The sequence below is a fragment of the Hylobates moloch genome, unplaced genomic scaffold (genome assembly GCF_009828535.3).
Source record: "Hylobates moloch isolate HMO894 unplaced genomic scaffold, HMol_V3 SCAFFOLD_4, whole genome shotgun sequence".
In the NCBI taxonomy this organism is placed as follows: domain Eukaryota; kingdom Metazoa; phylum Chordata; class Mammalia; order Primates; family Hylobatidae; genus Hylobates; species Hylobates moloch.
Genome location: NW_026652279.1, coordinates 159,542,651 through 159,561,665, shown reverse-complemented (window position 1 = coordinate 159,561,665; position 19,015 = coordinate 159,542,651). Strand labels below are relative to the sequence as shown.

Below are 19,015 nucleotides of genomic sequence, written 5' to 3'. Positions count from 1 at the left end.
GAGGGATCTTTACAAATGGGAACTATATCCTCATTACCAATGCCATAATAATTTTAATCTTGTCATTTCTCCCTAGTTCAACAATGTGGAATTCACAGTAAACAAGCTTGTTACCCACTGGCCTTTGGGGTTCCTGCTGCTCTCATGGCTGTATCCCTGAGTAAGTGGAAATCGGTTGAATTAACAGAAGCCTAGGACCAGGTCAGGCCCTACATGAATGATTGTGACTAGTTTTTTTAAAGTGCATGTAACAAGTGGCAACAAAAAGTAGTGAGAAGAATTGGCATCAGATGTTAAACACGCTCTAAGTATTCAAAGAAAGTAGGATTGGCCATCAGTTCTGAGGGAATAGGATGAAAAAAAGGATTACAAGAAAAGGAACCAACTGAGTTGGTCATTGAAAGGTGTAATACTGAGTTGGTCATTGAAAGGTGTAATTTAGGCAGATTAAGATGAAGGTGAGAGAGGCCCAGCATGGTCACTCGTGCCCGTAATCCCAACACTTTGGGAGGCCAAGGCAGGGGGATCCCTTGAGTTCAAGACCAGCCTGGAGTTCAAGACCAGCCTAGGCAACAGAGAGAGACCCTACCTCTAAAACAAACAAACAAAAGACAGAGTCTTGCTCTTGTCACCCAGGCTGGAGTGCAATGGTGTGATTTCAGCTCACTGCAACCTCCGCCTCCTGGGTTCAAGCGATTCTCCTGCCTCAGCCTCCAAAGTAGTTGAGATTACAGGCACCCGCCACCATGCGCAGCTAATTTTTGTATTTTTAGTAGCAACAGGGTTTCACCATGCTGGCCAGGCTGGTCTCGAACACCTGACCTCAGGTGGTCCACCCACCTCAGCCTCCCAAAGTGCTGGGATTACAGGCATGAGACACCATGGCTGGCTGGTTTTTTTGTTGTTGTTTTTGTTTGTTTTGTTTATTTGTTTTTTTAATTAGCTGGGTGCTATGGCTTACACCTGTAGTCCCAGCTACTCTGGAAGCTTAAGTGGGAGGATTGCTTGAGCCTGGGAGGTCGAGGCTGCAGTGAACCATGATTGCACCACAACACTGCAACCTGGATGATACAGCAAGACCCTGTCTCAAAAAAAAAAAAAAAAAAAAAGCTGAAGGTGATAGAATCTGCTGGATTAGCTGAACCCAAGGCTAAAAGCTTTTGTTCTTGTCAACATGTACTTATCTATAACTTACTCGAAGAAATGGCAACCTGGTTCAGTTGCCATTGAAACATCCAGTGAACGTCTACATTTCCATAATCGAATACGTTGGTGCAAAAGTAATTGCAGCTCTTGCCATTAAAAGTAATGGCAACAACCGCAATAACTTTTGCACCAAACTAGTATCACCCCCCTCCCCCATATGTTTCTACTAGAATTCTTTCCCACTGGATAGAACATATACGTCTATTCGAGGCATTCATTGGCACATTAGTTCTTGGCACTGGCTTTTAGGAAAGGTGGCGTTTTCTACATGGGATGGTTGGATGTGAAAGGTGGCCAAGAACGGTGCAAAAAGAAAACAGCCCAGTGGCCACCTCAACTCTTCGGAGCCCCTTCTCCCACTCAGATGAGGTTGTCATCAGCTTTGCTCAGCTGACAATCACATCTCTCTCTCCAATTTTTGTTTTCAGATCTTAGTAGTGCATGGAATAGGACCATTTTAAATCTCTTTTGCTCACAGTGTAGCAATTTAGCTTTCCCCTTTCATTTAGGTGAGAGCTCAGTATTCTCTTTTTAATGTCTCTTTTCTTCCGTGGTTCTTCCCATACTGCCACCGTGCCCTAGCAGGCTCATTGATACCTCTTCCTCTCTCATTCTTGGCAGGAGACAGAGAGCATTTCAAAAAGTCTTGCTTTACACCAGACACTGTATTAAGCACGTTAGGTACATTCTTATTTCATCTGTACAAGTCATTCCTCTATCAAAGATTATGCTTTTTCTTCTGGAGGAATTGAGAACAGGCCAAATCCGATGTGTCAACACCACCTCTAGAAATTCCTATGCTTGAATTAGGTTTCAGTTGATCAGAAGCTTAAAGATTAAATATTAGTGGTAAAAGAAAACGTAGACTCAATCTCTTGGACATCTTTACCATCCATGTCTGCATTCAGAAAGGTTGACATTCGGCAAGAATATTAGTAAACATCTCTTTCATCAGCTATAAAGAACATCTATAGTATAGGCACATACTTGGAGCTAGCACCTGTCAAAAATCTCAGACCCTCTTAATTGAGAAAAATAAGTAGAATTCAAGCTATCTATCCGTGTTTTTAAATTATTGAACTGTGGTATTGGATAATCAGAAATCCTAGTATATGGACTATGTTTTCAGAGACTCTTGCAACAATGCTTTAAAATTTTAAAAAATTTTTAATAAGATGATAGAGATAGGATCTCACTATGTTGCCCAGGCTGCTCTTGAACTGCTGGTCTCAAGTGCTCCTCCTGCCTTGGCCTCCCAAAATGCTGGGATTACAGACATAAGCCGCCACACTCAGCCCCAGAATGGTTTTTTTCTAAGTTATTTTCACAATATGACTTGCCAAAAAGGTCCGTGGAAGAATGACCTCATTGAAAAAGTGCTTCTAACTTTTGTAAAACTGCAGCTGCAGATGCAATTAATTTTAACTGCTTCTGTACAGTGACCACAGAAAAAATTTCTGCCACATATGATTAAGATTAATTCTTTTTTCCTGAATATTAAAAAGAGAAAGAAAAAGGTTTCTCTTCCCACTGCATTCAGAAGATTACAGCTCCATTTATTTTTATTTTTATTATTTTGATATGGAGTTTCACTCTGTCACCCAGACTGGCGTGCAGTGACACGATCTCATTTCACTGCAACCTCCACCTCCTGGATTCAAGCAATTCTTCTGCCTTAGCCTCCCGAGTAGCTGGGATTACAGGTGCCCATCACCACACCCAGCTAATTTTTGTATTTTTAGTAGAGACGGGTTTTCACCATGTTGATCAGGCTGCTCTCAAACTCCTGACCTCAAGTGATCCACCCATCTCAGCCTCTCAAAGTACTGGGATTGCAGGCTTGAGCCACCGCGCCTGGCCCCATTTATTGTCTTAGTAGAATAGTACATTAATGTGTTATATGAAAGTACTGATTCCTTTTGTCTCCCTTTAAGTAGAGATAGAACTTGTGCTTAAATAGCTGTGTGAGTGTACGTGAGCTACCTTAAGTTATGGGAAGTAGATGATATTAGGCTTAAAGTTTGCGTATTAGAACACAAACATAACGTTACTCAGAGGTTTTTGTGGATTGCGAGAGTTAAAAGCACTTTCTAAACTGTGAGGTTGGAAGGTAAACCCATTCCACAAGTAATCCCATTATCCCAAAACAAAGTTATAACTCAAATAAAGGCGCATCTCTCTAGGCCACAGGTCGCTCGGGCACATGCTTTGCTGACATGTCTTCTTCTGCCCTATCTAGTTGTGTTTGTCCTTGGCAGTGGGATGTACAAGAAGTTCAAGCCACAGGGCAACATCATGGGTAAAGTGGCCAAGTGCATCGGTGTAAGTATCTCAGCTGCTCTTTCTCAAGGCCATTTAACCACCTCAGAACCTTCTACTTCCTTTAAATTAAAATTTAAGCTTTGACTTTCCTTTAAGTATATTTTTAGTGTTCTTAACTATTTCAATAAATTGCAGTTTCTTCTAAATGGAAAAAGACACAAACAGAACATAATAAGGGAGGAATGGAAATGGCTCTTGAGCTTATAAAATAAGATCATTGGTCAAAGAAAAGCAAATCAAAGTGACTCCTTATCTGTCAAAATGGCAGAACAGTGCTTGAGGTTTGTCAGGGAGCAGTGAATCAAAAATGGGGAGGCTCAATTTGGCGGTGTGTAACAAGAGTCTCAGGTGTTCAGATGCTTCCGTCAGTCATGCTGCTTTCAAGAATTAAGAGTAAGAAAATAGGCTAGGCACTGTGGCTCACGGCCATAGTCCCAACACTTTGGGAGGCCGAGGCGGGCGGATCACTTGAGGTCAGGAGTTCGAGGCCAGCCTGGCCAACATGGTGAAACCTGTCTCTACTAAAAATACAAAAATTAGCCAGGCATAGTGGCGGGTGCCTGTAATCCCAGCTACTCGGGAGGCTGAGGCAGGAGAATTGTTTGAACCTGGGAGGCAGAGGTTGCAGTGAGCTGAGATTGCACCATTGCACTCCAGCCTGGGCGACAGAGGGAGACTCCACCACAAAACAAAACAAAACTAGAGTAAGAAAAAGATTTTAAAAGTGAACACAGACTCATATACAAAGATTATCATTGTAATATTTATAATAGCAAAAACGTAAGCCCACAAATTGCTGCAAATAGAAAGTTGGTGCTGAACTTACAGTTCATCTCTGGCATAGCATGCAGCCAGGAGCAGTCTTGTTTTTAAAGAATATTTGGTGATAGGAATGTGCAGAATATGGTTTCTTCCATAAGCACCTCCATAGTATATGCATATATACATACATTTGTGGGTGGGAAATAAATGTTGACAGTAGGAATCCTTAGATAATGGAATCAAATAATTTTTTTCTTATACAATACCCATTTTTTTAGTGAACATACTGTATGTGTTGTATAACTGGAGGTAAATGTGTCATTTATTTAAAAAAAAAAAACCACATGTGTGAATCTTTTGGATGAAAAGGCAGCCTTAAGATAATTTTAGATTGCTTACTTTATCTTACCTGGCCTTATTGCATTAGATTATTGTATTATATTTCATTTCTTTTTTTTTTTTTTTTTTTGAGACGGAGTCTTGCTCTGTTGCCCAGGCTGGAGTGCAGTGGTGCACTCTCAGCTCACTGCAACCTCTGTCTTCCGGTTCAAGCGATTCTCCTGCCTCGGCCTACCAAGTAGCTGGGACTACAGGCACACACCGCCACACCTGGCTAAGTTTTCTATCTCTGTAGAGACAGGGTTTGCCATGTTGGCCAGGCTGGCCTCAAACCCCTGACCTCAGGTGATCCGCCCGCCTCAGCCTCCCAAAGTGCTGGGATTATTGTATTATATTTCAATTGTATTGTACTATTAGATTGTTGTATTGTGTTGTATTTCACTTTTTGAAATAAATGTGCCCTCTCCCTGTCAAAAAAAATCCCTTCAAGGGCAGCTGTACTCTTTTCTTCTAACATTAAACCTGTTCCCACCTAAAAGCTTTTTCCAAGCAAAGAGAGGACCTTACCAATTACCTATCCAAGTCCTTCCCTAACAAGTCATTGACAACTTAGTTCAAACCCAGAAGAACAACTTCAAGCTATTTAGAGTCATGAGAACTGTATTGCGAAGTATCCTAAAGTCAGCCTGTAGCTTCGACTTACTGCTTTTCTTTTCTTTTTTTTTTTCTTTTTGAGACAGAGTCTCACTCTGACACCCAGGCTGGAGTGTAGTAGCATGACCTCGGCTCACTGCAACCTCCATTTCCCAGATTCAAGCAATTCTCTTGCCTCAGCCTCAGCCTCCCAAATAGCAGAGACTATAGACGTACACTACCACGCCCAGCTAATTTTTGTATTTTTAGTAGAGATGGGGTTTTGCTATGTTGGCTAGGATGGTTTTGAACTCTTGGTCTCAAGTGATCTGCCCACCTCAGCCTCCTGAAGTGCTGGGATTACAGGTGTGAGCCACTGCGCCTGGCCAACTTACTGCCTTTCGATCACACTCATGCCTCCAGCCTCCACTAGCCTCACCTCTTGTGTCATTGCAAATGCACTTTACTCTTCCCAAAGGACTTTTTCCTAAACAACACTAACAAGGAATCTTAGTGGCCCCTAATTTTATGATGGGTGGGCCATCGTATTTTTTCTGACCTGTGTTATTATATCTTAAAATGTTTCCCTATAGCCTTAATTTTTTTAATAAATGTATTTCTCTGTAGTGTGTTCTTACTCAGTTCAGTTATTGGAAGGCTTTTAAGTATGTTTGAAACAACTTAGTGTGTAAATCTGGTTTTTCAAACACGAACTTTATAAAACCTAAATACAGATCAAGTATTTCTAATAAAAATCTAGCATCCAAATTGAGATATGCTGGCCGGGCATGGTGGCTCTTGCCACCCCAGCAATTTGGGAGGCTGAGGCGAGTGGATCACCTGAGCTCAGGAGTTTGAGACCAGGCTGGACAAAATGGCAAAACCCTGTCTCCATTAAAAAAAAAAAAAAAAAAAAAATCAAGAAATTAGCCAGGCATGGTGGTACATACCCATGGTCCCAGCTACTTGGGAGGCCAAGCTGAGAGGATCACTTGAGCCTGGGAGGTCAAGGCTGAGTGAGCCAAGACAGTGCCACTATATTCCAGCCTAGGCGACAGAGCAAGACCTTGTCTCAAAAACAAACAAACTGAGATTATGTCATAAGTGTAAAATATTCTCTGGATTTTGAAGACAATATGAAAGAAGAAGGTAAAAATTCTTACTAATTTTTAAATATTGATTACCTATTAAAATCATAGTGGGGTTTATCATGTTATATAAATGTATAATGAATTTCACCTGTTTCACTTTTTAAGCTGGCTACTAGAAAACTTAAATTGCAAAAGTGTTCTATTTCTATTGGGCGTGCTTCTCTAGAGGATCTAGAAAGTAAAGTAGACGCAGCTTAATTCTGTTCACCCCAACTCAAATGTTCTTAGTTGGAAAGAGACTATTAATAGAAATAAGTGCTCATATACTAGTAGATACAATGGTATATTTTGCTTTCCTCACAAGTATATTTTTCTACTAAAGGTAGTTTAATTGGAATGTGCTTCCCTGATAAAGTTGTTGGTCCTATTTGGAAATTTGATTTTTCTTCCTTCCTTCAGTTTGCCATCAAGAATAGATTTAGGCACCGGAGTAAGGCATTTCCCAAGAGGGAGCACTGGCTGGACTGGGCTAAAGAGAAATACGATGTAAGTAACTGTCATTGCTACAATGACCCTGATTCCCCCAGGAAGTGAACACCCAAAATCTCAATTCGGATTAAGGTTACATGGACAAAATGATCAGTGATACCTTCTGAACCTTTATAGCATATTAAATAAAACTATTCATGAGTGCATGTTTTTAATTGAAAGAACTTGATAAATAGACCTGGAAAGAATACTACCTTTTCATAGTTTTTCATTTGGTATAATCTGGCATTAATTATATGTAATTGGGATCACATAACCTTAGTTTGAATATAGGAGAGTCAAGCAGTAGTGACTGCGGTGGTGAGATTTACATTTAGTAAGTTCACATAATTTACCTCCTAAATAGATGTTTTCACTCATATTTTAAATAGTTTAGACATTTTCGATTTTCTAAAGAAAACTGTGGCAGTATGTTTTGGATTAATCACCTCCCAGCTTGTCTCTAGATGCAAATACCTGTGTCTCCACTGAAATCAGCAGCACCTGTAAGCCGTGAGTGGCACAGGACACAGGGTGTGGCTGATTTGTCCCTTCCTCACTCCAACTACAGGAGCGGCTTATCTCCCAAATTAAGATGGTTACGAGGGTGATGTTCCTGTATATTCCACTCCCAATGTTCTGGGCCTTGTTTGACCAGCAGGTAATGTGAAACTCTGCTTCCGCTCCTCTCCACTGAGCAAGCGCACATCCCACACTGCCAGGTACCAAGGCTCACTGTATATTTCACACCTAAAAAGTGCTCTTCCAGTTTCTCATTTATATTTCACCTGTTTAATTGTTAGATCACATTGAGTTTATTGTAAAAAACAAAACAAAACAAAAACAAAAGCAATTCTAGGTGGTTCTATCCACACTTCTGTTGCTAAACAATGAAGACAATTGGATGAGGTCAAGTCAAGTAGCGTCGGGAAAGATTTCATCCAGGACTCTTCCAATCAAAGCTGAGAGTCAAGAGTTTGTTTTCCTACTAATACAGCATGGTAACAAGATACATTGCCTTTTATGGAGTCCATACGTAAATGGAGAAGGACTTGATCTCTTCCACTGTAAGATGGAATGCTTGGGCTAGAAGTACCATCCTGGGGTGGAGAATGACTCCTCTCTGAGCAGGGACCTAGAACCCGGCAGGTGACCTGTTGTCTCTTTCTACCACAGTCCTAAGACACATACCCAGGAATTTTTCACAATCATGTTAGACAACTCAGTGCATGGGGCTCAGTAACCGAAGTAATCAGATAGTGTTTCTTTTTTAAAGATCAATCCTGGTTTAAGAACAAAAAAATAGATATTGTTTCTCTTAGAAACTGGAGTTAAAAAAAACTTATGAACACATGTGGTTTGAGCAGGGAGGATGATGATAGGGATAAAGCATTGCTTGGGAGAAATGTGAGTGTACACATTCATCTCCTCATTTGAAAGTAGGAGTTTGAGATGTGTCAGACGGACCCGGGAGGCCGAGCTGCATGCGGACAGGAGCTGGTCCCTGGAATGAGGCTTGCTCTGGAAACACACTCCTCACCTGGTAGCTGTGAGGCTTGAGTGGCTGTAATAACTCTTAACACTTCCCAAAGCGTGCTAATCACCCTCCTCAAGGCTGTGAGGGTCCAGTGTGAGAACATCCATAAGGTACTCAGTGACTGGCCTATATGAAGAACTCAAATGGGGGTAGATTTCTTTTTTCTTTTTTTTTTTTTTTTTTTGAGACAGAGTCTCACTCTGTCACCCAAGCTGGAGTACAGTGGCACGATCTTGGCTCACTGCAACCTCCACTTCCCAAGTTCAAGCGTTTCTCCTACCTCTGCCTCCCGAGCAGCTGAGATTACCGGCACCTGCCACCACACCTGGCTAATTTTTAGTAGAGATGGGGTTTTGCTGTGTTGACCGGGCTGGTCTCGAACTCCTAACCTCAGGTGATCCACACACCTCGGCCTCCCAAAGCGCTGGGATTATAGGTATGAGCCACTGCACCTGGCCAATTTCCTGACTTTCTATGATGTCTTTCTAGTGGAGTTGATGGATTCATACGGAAGCATTTACATGTTTAGTCTTCCATGGACATAATCATATTTACCTGTCCTGGGTCCTCTTTCACTGTGAAATAGGTTGACTGTAAAGGGGCTGCCCAGGTGTAAATCCACCACACTCTTGATGGAGATCTAGTTGGGGTCAGCCTAGACTGTCAAAACGGCTGTTAACAATAATATTTTTGAATCTTGGATGGCAGTGAATATGGACCATCCGCAATGTACACAGCTGCTTTCACCTTGCAGATGACACCATGCTTTCCAACGAGCCTCAGAAATGCATTTTTGTATTTCCTAGGGATAGCTTCATCTCAGGGTAGTGCTTTGTGCGGCTTCAGGAGGGGTTGGAGCACTCCATATTGTGTTCACTCGTACACTAGAAATGCAACCTGTTTCTTTTGACCTAGTGTTATAATACAGCTGGGAGATTAACTTGATGTTTAAAACAACTTCAAATCCCATAACATGTCAGACCTCATTCCTGATTTGGAAAAGACTCACTATTGACTTGTAAAATTTTAAAAACCCACATCCCCAAATAATACAGCAAATTTATTCCTTTTTAAGGGCTCCAGGTGGACACTGCAGGCAACAACTATGTCCGGGAAAATCGTAAGTTTGACTCCTTTGTGTTGGTTTCTTTGTCCCCTTTCTTCTTCCCTTTCATGACATTTCTCAATGAGGTTGTTTTCCTCTCTTTTTAGGGAGCTCTTGAAATTCAGCCTGATCAGATGCAGGTAGAAGACATGTAAGTTGCTTTCAGGGATCAGAGTCCTCTTTGAGACAAGCTTACCATTTCTCCTCCACTTCCTCTGCAGACCGTGAATGCCATCCTGATTGTGATCATGGTCCCGGTCTTCGATGCTGTGCTTTACCCTCTCATTGCAAAATGTGGCTTCAATTTCACGTAGGTGATGGGTGGGTTGGGTTGGTTGAAGCTCCCTTGGTCCCAGGGCTTTGCAGATGGGCTGCACTCAGCCTGCAGCCCTTCCTGCAACCCCACCTAGAGGGTAGGGTTTTGAAGAAGGAAGAAAACAAATGTTCGTGTGCTGATGTTTCTGAAAATGTTCTTTAAAATAAAAATGCTGTGAGTGACAGCCTGAAAAGGCCTTTAATCAAGGCTTTCTTCTCTACGCAGATGATAGGAATGGTCATTGTAATCTGGAGGAAAACCTGAACTATAGTTTCTAGAAATTAATGTAAATATACAGGCCAGGCACAGTGGCTCACGCCTGTAATTCCAGCACTTTGGGAGGCCAAGGCAGGCAGACCGTTTGAGGTCAGGAGTTCGAGAAACAGCCTGGCCAACATGGCAAATCCCCATCTCTACTAAAAATACAAAAAATTGGCTGGGTGTGGTGGCACTCACCTGTAATCCCAGCTACTCTGGAGGCTGAGGCATGAGAATTGCTTGAACCTGGGAGGCAGAGGTTGCAGTGAGCTGAGATTGTGACACTGCACTCCAGCCGGGGTGACAGAAAGAGACTCTGTCTCAAAAAAAAAAAAAAAAAGTAAATAAGCAAACAAGAAGCTATATTCCACTTATCCTCCTTGAATCCTCATGAATCCATGACCAAGAGGGGGAGAGGTGCTTTCAAGCCCATGTTTTTGGAGGGAATTCAGTTTTGTTGGGGGGATGATGGGGGTGGGGGTTTAGCTTAGCTCATCTATGTGAGACTGGTTGAGAGTCACTCTTCTCTTGTCCCATCAGCTCCTTGAAGAAGATGACAGTCGGCATGTTCCTGGCCTCCATGGCCTTTGTGGTGGCTGCCATCGTGCAGGTGGAAATCGATGTGAGTTGTCCCCTGGTTCTCCCATGTCCTTTCCTAGTGGATGTAGGTAGAGCGTTCAGAATCTTCTTTCTTCAGGATGAAGGGGATTAGAGGAGGCCAAAGTCTTTCTCTGCAAACTGAGCCCTGGAGCTGTGGGCAGTGGGAGGCACCATGGGTGTGAGGGTAAAGTGGGTGGGCTTCAGTAGGGGAAAAAGGCTTACATAAGTAGCTTGCATTTATAATACAGTTTTTATAATGGACAAGAAGTTCACAGAACGTGTTCCTTCACAATCTGAACTCCCAGGGGATCTGGTTAAAAGAAGTTCATCACTTACAAACAAGCATCACTTCAAATGTGTGTAAATGGTCTTTTTGGTGTGAGAATGTATTTTGAATTCTAGTGTTTCTAAAAACGATTGGTTTCTAAGTTAATCCACACATCTGCTGGACTCGCAGTGGGCTAAACTAGACTCCTAATGCTGGTAGTCTGAGATAAGCTCCTAGAAACAGGGCTATGTGGTGGGTAAGAGTCTCTTCCCACTCCCCACCATCCCCCACCACTTCCTCCCTCTATTTGCCTCTCTCTCTCTCTGTCTTTCTCTCGTTTCTTCCCTCCCCCTCTCTCTCTCTTTTAATATCTTTGTTTGTTTATATTTTTAAGTGAAAGCAAGTTTATTAAGAAAGTAGAGGAATAAAGACTGGCTACTCCATAGGCAGAGCAGCTCTTTTAATATCTTTAAATTAAAAAAAAACTAATTGTGGTATATATATATATATAACGTAACATTTACCATATTCTTTTTTTTTTAATTTTTTAAAACAGGGTTTCACTCTGTCGCCTAGGCTGCTGGAATGCAGTGGTGCAATCATGCTCACTGCAGCCACAACCTCCTGGGCTCAAGCGATCCTCCCACCTCAGCCTCCTGAGTAGCTAGGACTGTAGGCATGCACCACCACACTCGACTAATTTATTAAAATTTTTTTGTAGAGCCGGGGTTCCCCTATGTTGCTCAGGCTGGTAATCAATCCTCCCACCTCAGCTTCCCAAAGTCCTGGGATTACAGGCATGAGCCCCCATGCCCAGTCATGTATTAACCATTTTAAAGTGTACAGTTCAGTAGCGTTAAGTACCTTTCCATTGTTGTGCAGTCAACCTCCAGAATTCTTCATCTTAAAAAACTGAACTTCTGTACCCATTAAACAACTCCCATTTCCCCTTTCCCTAGCCCCATCAATTTGGATGTATGCTTTCCGACTGTATGAATCTGACTACTCTAGCACCTCCTATGAGTGGCATTATATGGTATTTGTCCTTTTGTGACTGGCTAATTTCACTGAGCATATTGTCTTCAAGGTTCCTCCTGTTGCAGACTGTGTCAGAATTTTCTTCCTTTGTAAACTGAATACTAATCCCATTGTGTGTATACACCACATTGTTCATCCATTCACCCCCCACAGGCACTTGGGTTACCTGCACCTTTTGGCTATTGCGAACAGTGCCGCCATGAACATGGCGGTACTCATGCTCCTCTTGGACATAGCTAGCTTTGTGGAAGATGAATTGTGGGCTAAGGTGGACACAGATTGCTTCAGTGACACTGGGTTTTAAAAGAGGGCATTGTAGAAAAAAGACAAAAACTCTGAACAAAGGTATGGAGGCAGGAGAGCATCAGGCATTTGTGAGATGTGTACACTGCTGCGTCTAGGGCTGGGGACTGGGCTTCCAGACTTACAGGAGAACACTGGAGTCGGGTGACGGTAGATCTCAGGTGTCATGACAAGAGGGATATTTGTTTAGGTTATAGTGACTCGGAGCCCTCAGATATTTGGCTTCATATCCTGGCAGCCTGTGGCCTGGAAGTGGCTAGATAAGACTAAGAGCAGCGTCTTTCTGACTCGTTCATGTGTTAGTCCATTCTCAACGCTGCTGATAAAGACATACCCAAGACTGGGTAATTTACAAAGAAAAAGAGGTTTAATGGACTCACAGTTCCACATGGCTGGGGAAGCCTCACAATCATGGCAGAAGGTGAAAGGCACATCTTGCATGGCTGCAGGCAAAAAGAGAGTGAGAACCAAGTGAAAGGGGTTTTCCCTTATAAAACCATCAGATCTCATGAGTCTTACTCACTACCACAAGAACAGTACGGGGAAAACCACCCCCATGATTCAGTTATCTCCACTGATTCCCTCCCGCAACACCCGGGAATGATGGGATCTACAATTGGAGATGAGATTTGGGTGGGGACACAGCCAAACCATATCACTTCAATATTCCCTGCAAAAGTCATTTCTGTGGGTGCCACGAGGTCTGTGATTGGCCGCTTACTGGGAGACACCTGGCATGTCTCAGCCAGCACATCTTTTCACAGCTGGGGGAAAGCGCCCCCTTGTCAGGGCTAAGATGACTTTCCATGTTGTATTGAAGACCCCACTGCCAATTTTCTTTTATTTTGCTCAGAAAACTCTTCCAGTCTTCCCCAAAGGAAACGAAGTCCAAATTAAAGTTTTGAATATAGGAAACAATACCATGAATATATCTCTTCCTGGAGAGATGGTGACACTTGACCCAATGTCTCAAGTAAGTAGAAGGAAATGCTGCCTTCTTTTTCATCTTCTGACCCCGTTATAATAGGATTTAGAGAAGCTGATTTTCTTGGTCCTTGTGTAAATGCCAAGGCCAGCCCAGAAGTGAACTAAGGATCTTGATCTCATGTTGGCTATATTCTAAACCAGTGTTCTCCACACTATGTTATGTGTTGTGTATGCAGATCACCCAGGGAGCTCGTTAAAATGCAGATTTTTTTTTTTTTTTTTTTTTAGATGGAGTCTTGCTCTGTCGCTCTGTCACCCAGGCTGGAGTGCAGTGGCAAAATCTTGGCTCACTGCAGCCTCCGCCTCCACAAATGTTCAAGCATTTCTTCTGCCTCAGCCTCCCAAGTAGCTGGGATTACAGGTGCATGCCACCACGCCCAGCTAATTTTTGTATTTTTAGTAGAGACAGGGTTTTGCCATGTTGGCCAGGCTGGTCTCGAACTCCTGACCTCAAGAGATTGGCCTGCCTCAGTCTCCCGAAGTGCTGGGATTACAGGCATGAGCCACCGTGCCCAGCCCTAGCCCCAGAGATGTTGAGATTTAGCCAGTCTCGTTCCTGTTTAGCCATGGTTGAGCACCATAACCTTAGACCTTGCCAAACTAATAATCTTGAAGGTAAAAACAAAAAGCCTGATTCCTAATGCTTGGAGCAGACCAGTATTGATTTTCACCAGGGCTGTTGCTTTTGCCCTGGTGCTGTTCTTTGCCTAACAGTAGAAATTATTCTCATAGTATTTATTTTTATAAAAGCAAAATAAAAGTAAGATGCTTGGTGAAAAGTATGGTTCCTGTGGTGGTACTAAAAACTTCATGATGGAGTCTGTAAGGGTGGGTGGGAAGCTGAGGCAAATAAATGCCAACTCCCCACAGGCATTTTTTGGTATCTATGAACATGAACTTGGAAATGGGGAATATCAGATAACTGCCGTTCCAGTGTTCAGTTGCATAGTGCTGAGACTCTGTGATATTAACTATGCCTCTTTGCCTCCCTCTATAGACAAATGCATTTATGACTTTTGATGTAAACAAACTGACAAGTATAAACATTTCTTCTCCTGGATCACCAGTTACTGCCGTAACTGACGGCTTCAAGCAGGGCCAGCGCCACACGCTTCTAGTGTGGGCCCCCAATCACTACCAGGTGGTAAGTGTGTGAACACCTACAGCTGACTCTTTGCTGTTTGTGATACTGGAGGCCAAAATTTTTATGGTGTGACTTTGTTTTACTCCCATATAGTGTTATATTAGATCATCCTCAATTTCTTCCTTCTTCTGGAACACAAGACTTCAAGAACACCCGTCAGACTTCCAATAAAAGTATGACTGGTGGATAGGAAAAGTTAATATTAATTGAAATTTCTAAAAAGACAACTTGTGGACATTGTATTGGGTCTGTGCACGAATGTGCGTGCACGTGTGTACAGAAGTCACACAGAGTACATATGTGAATTCTCAGGGACTTTTTCAGATAGTTTAAAATACATAATTAATTGCACTGAATTTAAAAATTTGCACTAGTCAGAAAATTAGAGCAGTCTCTGAAAAAGTATAATAAGCCTACCAGGTAAAAGCAATAAAATACTATACATACAAAATATTTGATGAGAAAATACAGAGATCTAAATATGTCATTTGCACATAAAAAGCTATGAAATCTAGCCTGGACAACATAGTGAGACCCCTGTCTCTACAAAAATTTTAAAAATTAGCTGAGTATGGTGGTGCATGCCTGTCGTCCCAGCTACTTGGGTGGTTGGGGTGCGAGGATTGCTTGAGCCCAGGAGGTAGAGGCTGCAGTGAGCCATGTTCATGCCAATGTGCTCCAGCCTGGGTGACAGAGCAAGACCCTGTCTCAAAAAAAAAAAAAAAAAGCAGCAGCTATGAAGGTATAGTTGAACTAAATGAAAGAGTTGTAGAGTTGTGGGCATTCTGTAAAGTGCATTTAAGTGAGCTTCTAGGGAACTGCAATATGGAATTAAGACTCTTGGTCATTTGCTTAATTAGGGAGCTGCTGAGTGGCTTGTTCCAAAGTTTTGGAGAGAGTAGTGTTCTGTGGAAGCACCGGCAACCAATGATCAAAAATTGTAGAGGCTCATGTTAGCTTTAAAGAAAATCAAGGCTGAAGAAATGGAACCCTTCTTCTTTCTTCTTCCTTCCTTTCTTTTCTCTCTTCTCTTTTCTTCTCCCTTTCCTTCCTTCTCTCCCTCCCTTCCTTCCTTTCTTCCTTCCTTCCTTCTGTCCGTCCATCCATCCATTCTTTTGCTCTTTCTCTTTCTTCCTTTCTTTCTTTCACTTTCAACAAGATCTTACTATGCTGACTGGCTGGTCTCAAACTCTCGGCCCCAAGAGATCCTTCCAAACTCTGGGATTTCAGGCATGAACCACCATGCCTGGCCCAGAAACCCTCTTTTTTTTTTTTTTTTTTTTTTTTTTTTTTTTTTTTGAGACAGGATCTCCCCCTGTTGCCCCATCTGGAGTGCAGTGGCAGGATCACAGTTCACTGCAGCCTCGACGTCACAGACTCAAGAATCATTTTCAACAAATGATTCTCCTTCCCACCTCAGCTTCCAGAGTAGCTAGAACTACAAGTGTGCTTTGACACCTGGCTAATTTCTAATAGAGACAAGGTCTCGCTATGTCTCCCAGGCTGGTCTCAAACTCCTAAGCTCAGGTGATCCTCCTCCCTTAGCCTCCCAAAGTGCTGGGAGTACAGGCATGAGCTACTGTGCCCAGCCTCCAGAGCCCTTCTAATGTAACCATGTCCTTAGGTCCTAGGATAAGTGTCAATACCACCTTCTCAAAGACTAAAATATTCATCTGAACTCATTCTAATGAATATTATTTTGAAAATATTTTTATATTACTGTTTCCTCTCTCAGGTAGAGGATGGTCTTAACCAGAAGCCAGAAAAAGGAGAAAATGGAATCAGGTATGTATATTTCTTTAAAATTTAAGTTTTATCAGCTTCTTATGAAAGTAATGCATACCCATAGTAAAGTCCAAAGGTAACAACGATATAAAATGAGATTATAGGATTTGTCCCAACAATGTAAGGCTGGCTCAATATTCCCCCCAAAAAATCAATCCATATAACCCATCATCTTAATAAACTAAAGAGGAAAATGTACATCATCTTATCAATTGATTTTAAAAAAGCATTTGATAAAATTCAGCATCCATTCATGACAAAAACTCTCAGCAAACTGGGAATAGAAGGGAACTTCCTTACCCTGAAAAAAGACATCTACAAAAACTTGAGCTGATATTATACTTCATGGTGAAAGTCTAAAAGCTCTCCACTAAGATCAGGAACAAGGTAAGATTTTTCCACCCTCCCCACTTCTATTAAACATCCTCTGGTTGCAAGAGCAAAGATACAAGAAAAAGAAGTAAAATCATCTAGATTAGAAAGGAAGAAATAAAAATATTTCCAATTGGCCAGGTGTGGTGGCTTACACCTGTAATCCCAGCACTTTGGGAGGCTGAGGCAGGCAGATCTCTTGAGCCCAGGAGTTCGAGACCAGCCTGGACAACATGGTGAAACTCCGTCTCTAATAAAAATAAAAAAAAATTAGCCAGGCGTGATGGCACACGCCCGTAATCCCAGCTACTCGGGAGGCTGAGGCAGAGACAGAGTTGCAGTGAGTGATTGTGTTCTGATCCACCTGGCCGAAAAAAAAAAAAAAAAAAAAAAATTAGCTGAGTATGGTGGTGTGTGCCTGTAATCCCAGCCACTCGGGAGGCTGAGGTGGGAGGATCACCTGAGCTTGGGGAGGTTGAGGCTGCAGTGAGCCGTGATCCTGCCACTGCACTCCAGCCTGGTGACAGAATGAGACCTTGTCTCAAAATAAACCAATGCAAATAAATAAATAAATAAATTTCTACTTATAGATGACAATTGTCTATATAGAACGTCCCCAGGACTCTACCAAAAGAAGCTCATGGAATCAATAAGTGAATTTAGAAAAGTCACAGGACACAGGACAAAAACAAAATCCATCACTGTTCAATGTACTAGCAATGAAGAGTTGGAATCTGAAATTTTACAACCATTTCGTGTATACTATCTCCCCCCACAGAATATGAAATACTTAGATATAAATCTAACAAAACGTGCAGGATTTGAGTGGTGAAAACTACAAAATTGCTTATGAAAGAAATCAGTGAAAAGCTAAATAAATGGAGAGACAGCTGTGTTCATTGATCAGAAGATTTAATATAGTAAAGATGTTACTTCTCCCCAAGCTGACCTATATAGGTTTATTGCCATTCCTATCAAAATCATAGCATTATTTTTATTGGTATAAAAAAGCTGCTTCTAAAATGTATAGGGAAAGGCAAAGGAACTAGAACAGTTCAAATACTTTTGAAAAAGAATTAAGTTGGAAGAGTCTTACTACCACTAGTTTTAAAACTTACTATAAAGTTACAGCAATCAAGACAAAATGGTATTGGCAAAGAAATAGATGCATAGATGAATGAATAATCTAGACCCAACCAAATGATTTTTGTCAAAGGTGCAAAGACAGTTCAATGGATTAAGGGAAGTATTTTCAACAATCAGTGTTGAAACATTTGAACATTCATATGTAAAAAATGAACTTCACCTAAACCTCAGATCTTATACACAATTCACATATAAAAATTTTATTAAATTCTTACACATCTTACATGAAAACCCAACATTGATTATAGATCTGCAAGTAAAATATAAAACTATAAAATTTATATAAGAAACATAAACTCTTGTGACCTTGGGTTCTTAGATATGACATCAAAAACAATCTGTAGAAGAAAAACTTGATAGAGTTCACCAAAACTAAAAATGTTTGTTCTGTCAATGTCACCTTTTCTTTTTTTTTTTTTTTTTTTTTTGAGACAGTGTCTTGCTCTATTGCCCAGGCTAGAATGCAGTGGTGCAATCACAGCTCACTGCAGCCTCATCCTCCTGGGCTCAAGTGATCCTTCTGCCTCAGCCTCCCAAGTAGCTGGGATTACAGGCGTGTACCACCACGCCCAGCTGATTTTTACTTTTGGTAGAGGTGGTGTCTCACTGTGTTGCCCATGCTGGTCTCAAACTCCCGAGCTGAAGCAGTCCTCCCACCCCAGCCTCCCAAAATGCTGGGATTACAGGCATGAGCCACTGTGCTGGGCCTACACTAAGATTTGAATACAAATTTGGATACATGCACCCAGCCAATATCACTCTGAAGAGAATAAAAAGATTCGCTACAAACTGGGAGAAAATATTTAGAAATCATGTATTTGACAAAGAACTTGTATCCAAAATATGTAAAGTACTCTAAAAACTCAATGTAAATAGAATTATACAGTGTGCAACTTTTTGAGGCTGGCTTCTTTCACAGCAAATTTGTGTAATCTTAATTTAAATTTAATTTTACATAACCCATTTAAAAACGCAAAAGATTTGAACACATTTGTCACCAAAGGAGATATACACACATGCCAAATAAGCACATGAACAATAGCACTGGTCTTATTAAGGGAAATATAAATGAAGACCGCAATGAGTTACAACACACCTATCAGGTGGCTGTAATAATTGTTTTAACCTTGACAATACCAAGTGTTGGTGAGGATGCGGGGCACCTGGAACTCCCTTGCACTGCCGGTTGGAGGACAAGAGGCTGTAGCCCCTCTGAAAAACAGTTTGGCAGTTTCTTATACAGGTAAACACTCACCGTGTTACCCAACCATCCCA

At 41.7% G+C, this 19,015-nt stretch overlaps 1 protein-coding gene across 1 annotated transcript in view; it reads left to right on the top strand.

Annotated features, from left to right (window-relative positions):
- The window catches only part of SLC15A1 (solute carrier family 15 member 1), a 71,098-nt gene that overhangs the window by 36,285 nt on the left and 15,798 nt on the right, over positions 1 to 19,015 (top strand). The window contains exons 8-18 of the mRNA XM_032149197.2: positions 77 to 160; positions 3,446 to 3,528; positions 6,813 to 6,899; positions 7,453 to 7,542; positions 9,494 to 9,538; positions 9,631 to 9,663; positions 9,745 to 9,833; positions 10,638 to 10,719; positions 13,160 to 13,279; positions 14,291 to 14,441; positions 16,177 to 16,222. Coding sequence (XP_032005088.1) covers positions 77 to 160; positions 3,446 to 3,528; positions 6,813 to 6,899; positions 7,453 to 7,542; positions 9,494 to 9,538; positions 9,631 to 9,663; positions 9,745 to 9,833; positions 10,638 to 10,719; positions 13,160 to 13,279; positions 14,291 to 14,441; positions 16,177 to 16,222 — 910 coding nt within the window. The remainder of the gene's footprint in view (positions 1 to 76; positions 161 to 3,445; positions 3,529 to 6,812; positions 6,900 to 7,452; positions 7,543 to 9,493; positions 9,539 to 9,630; positions 9,664 to 9,744; positions 9,834 to 10,637; positions 10,720 to 13,159; positions 13,280 to 14,290; positions 14,442 to 16,176; positions 16,223 to 19,015) is intronic.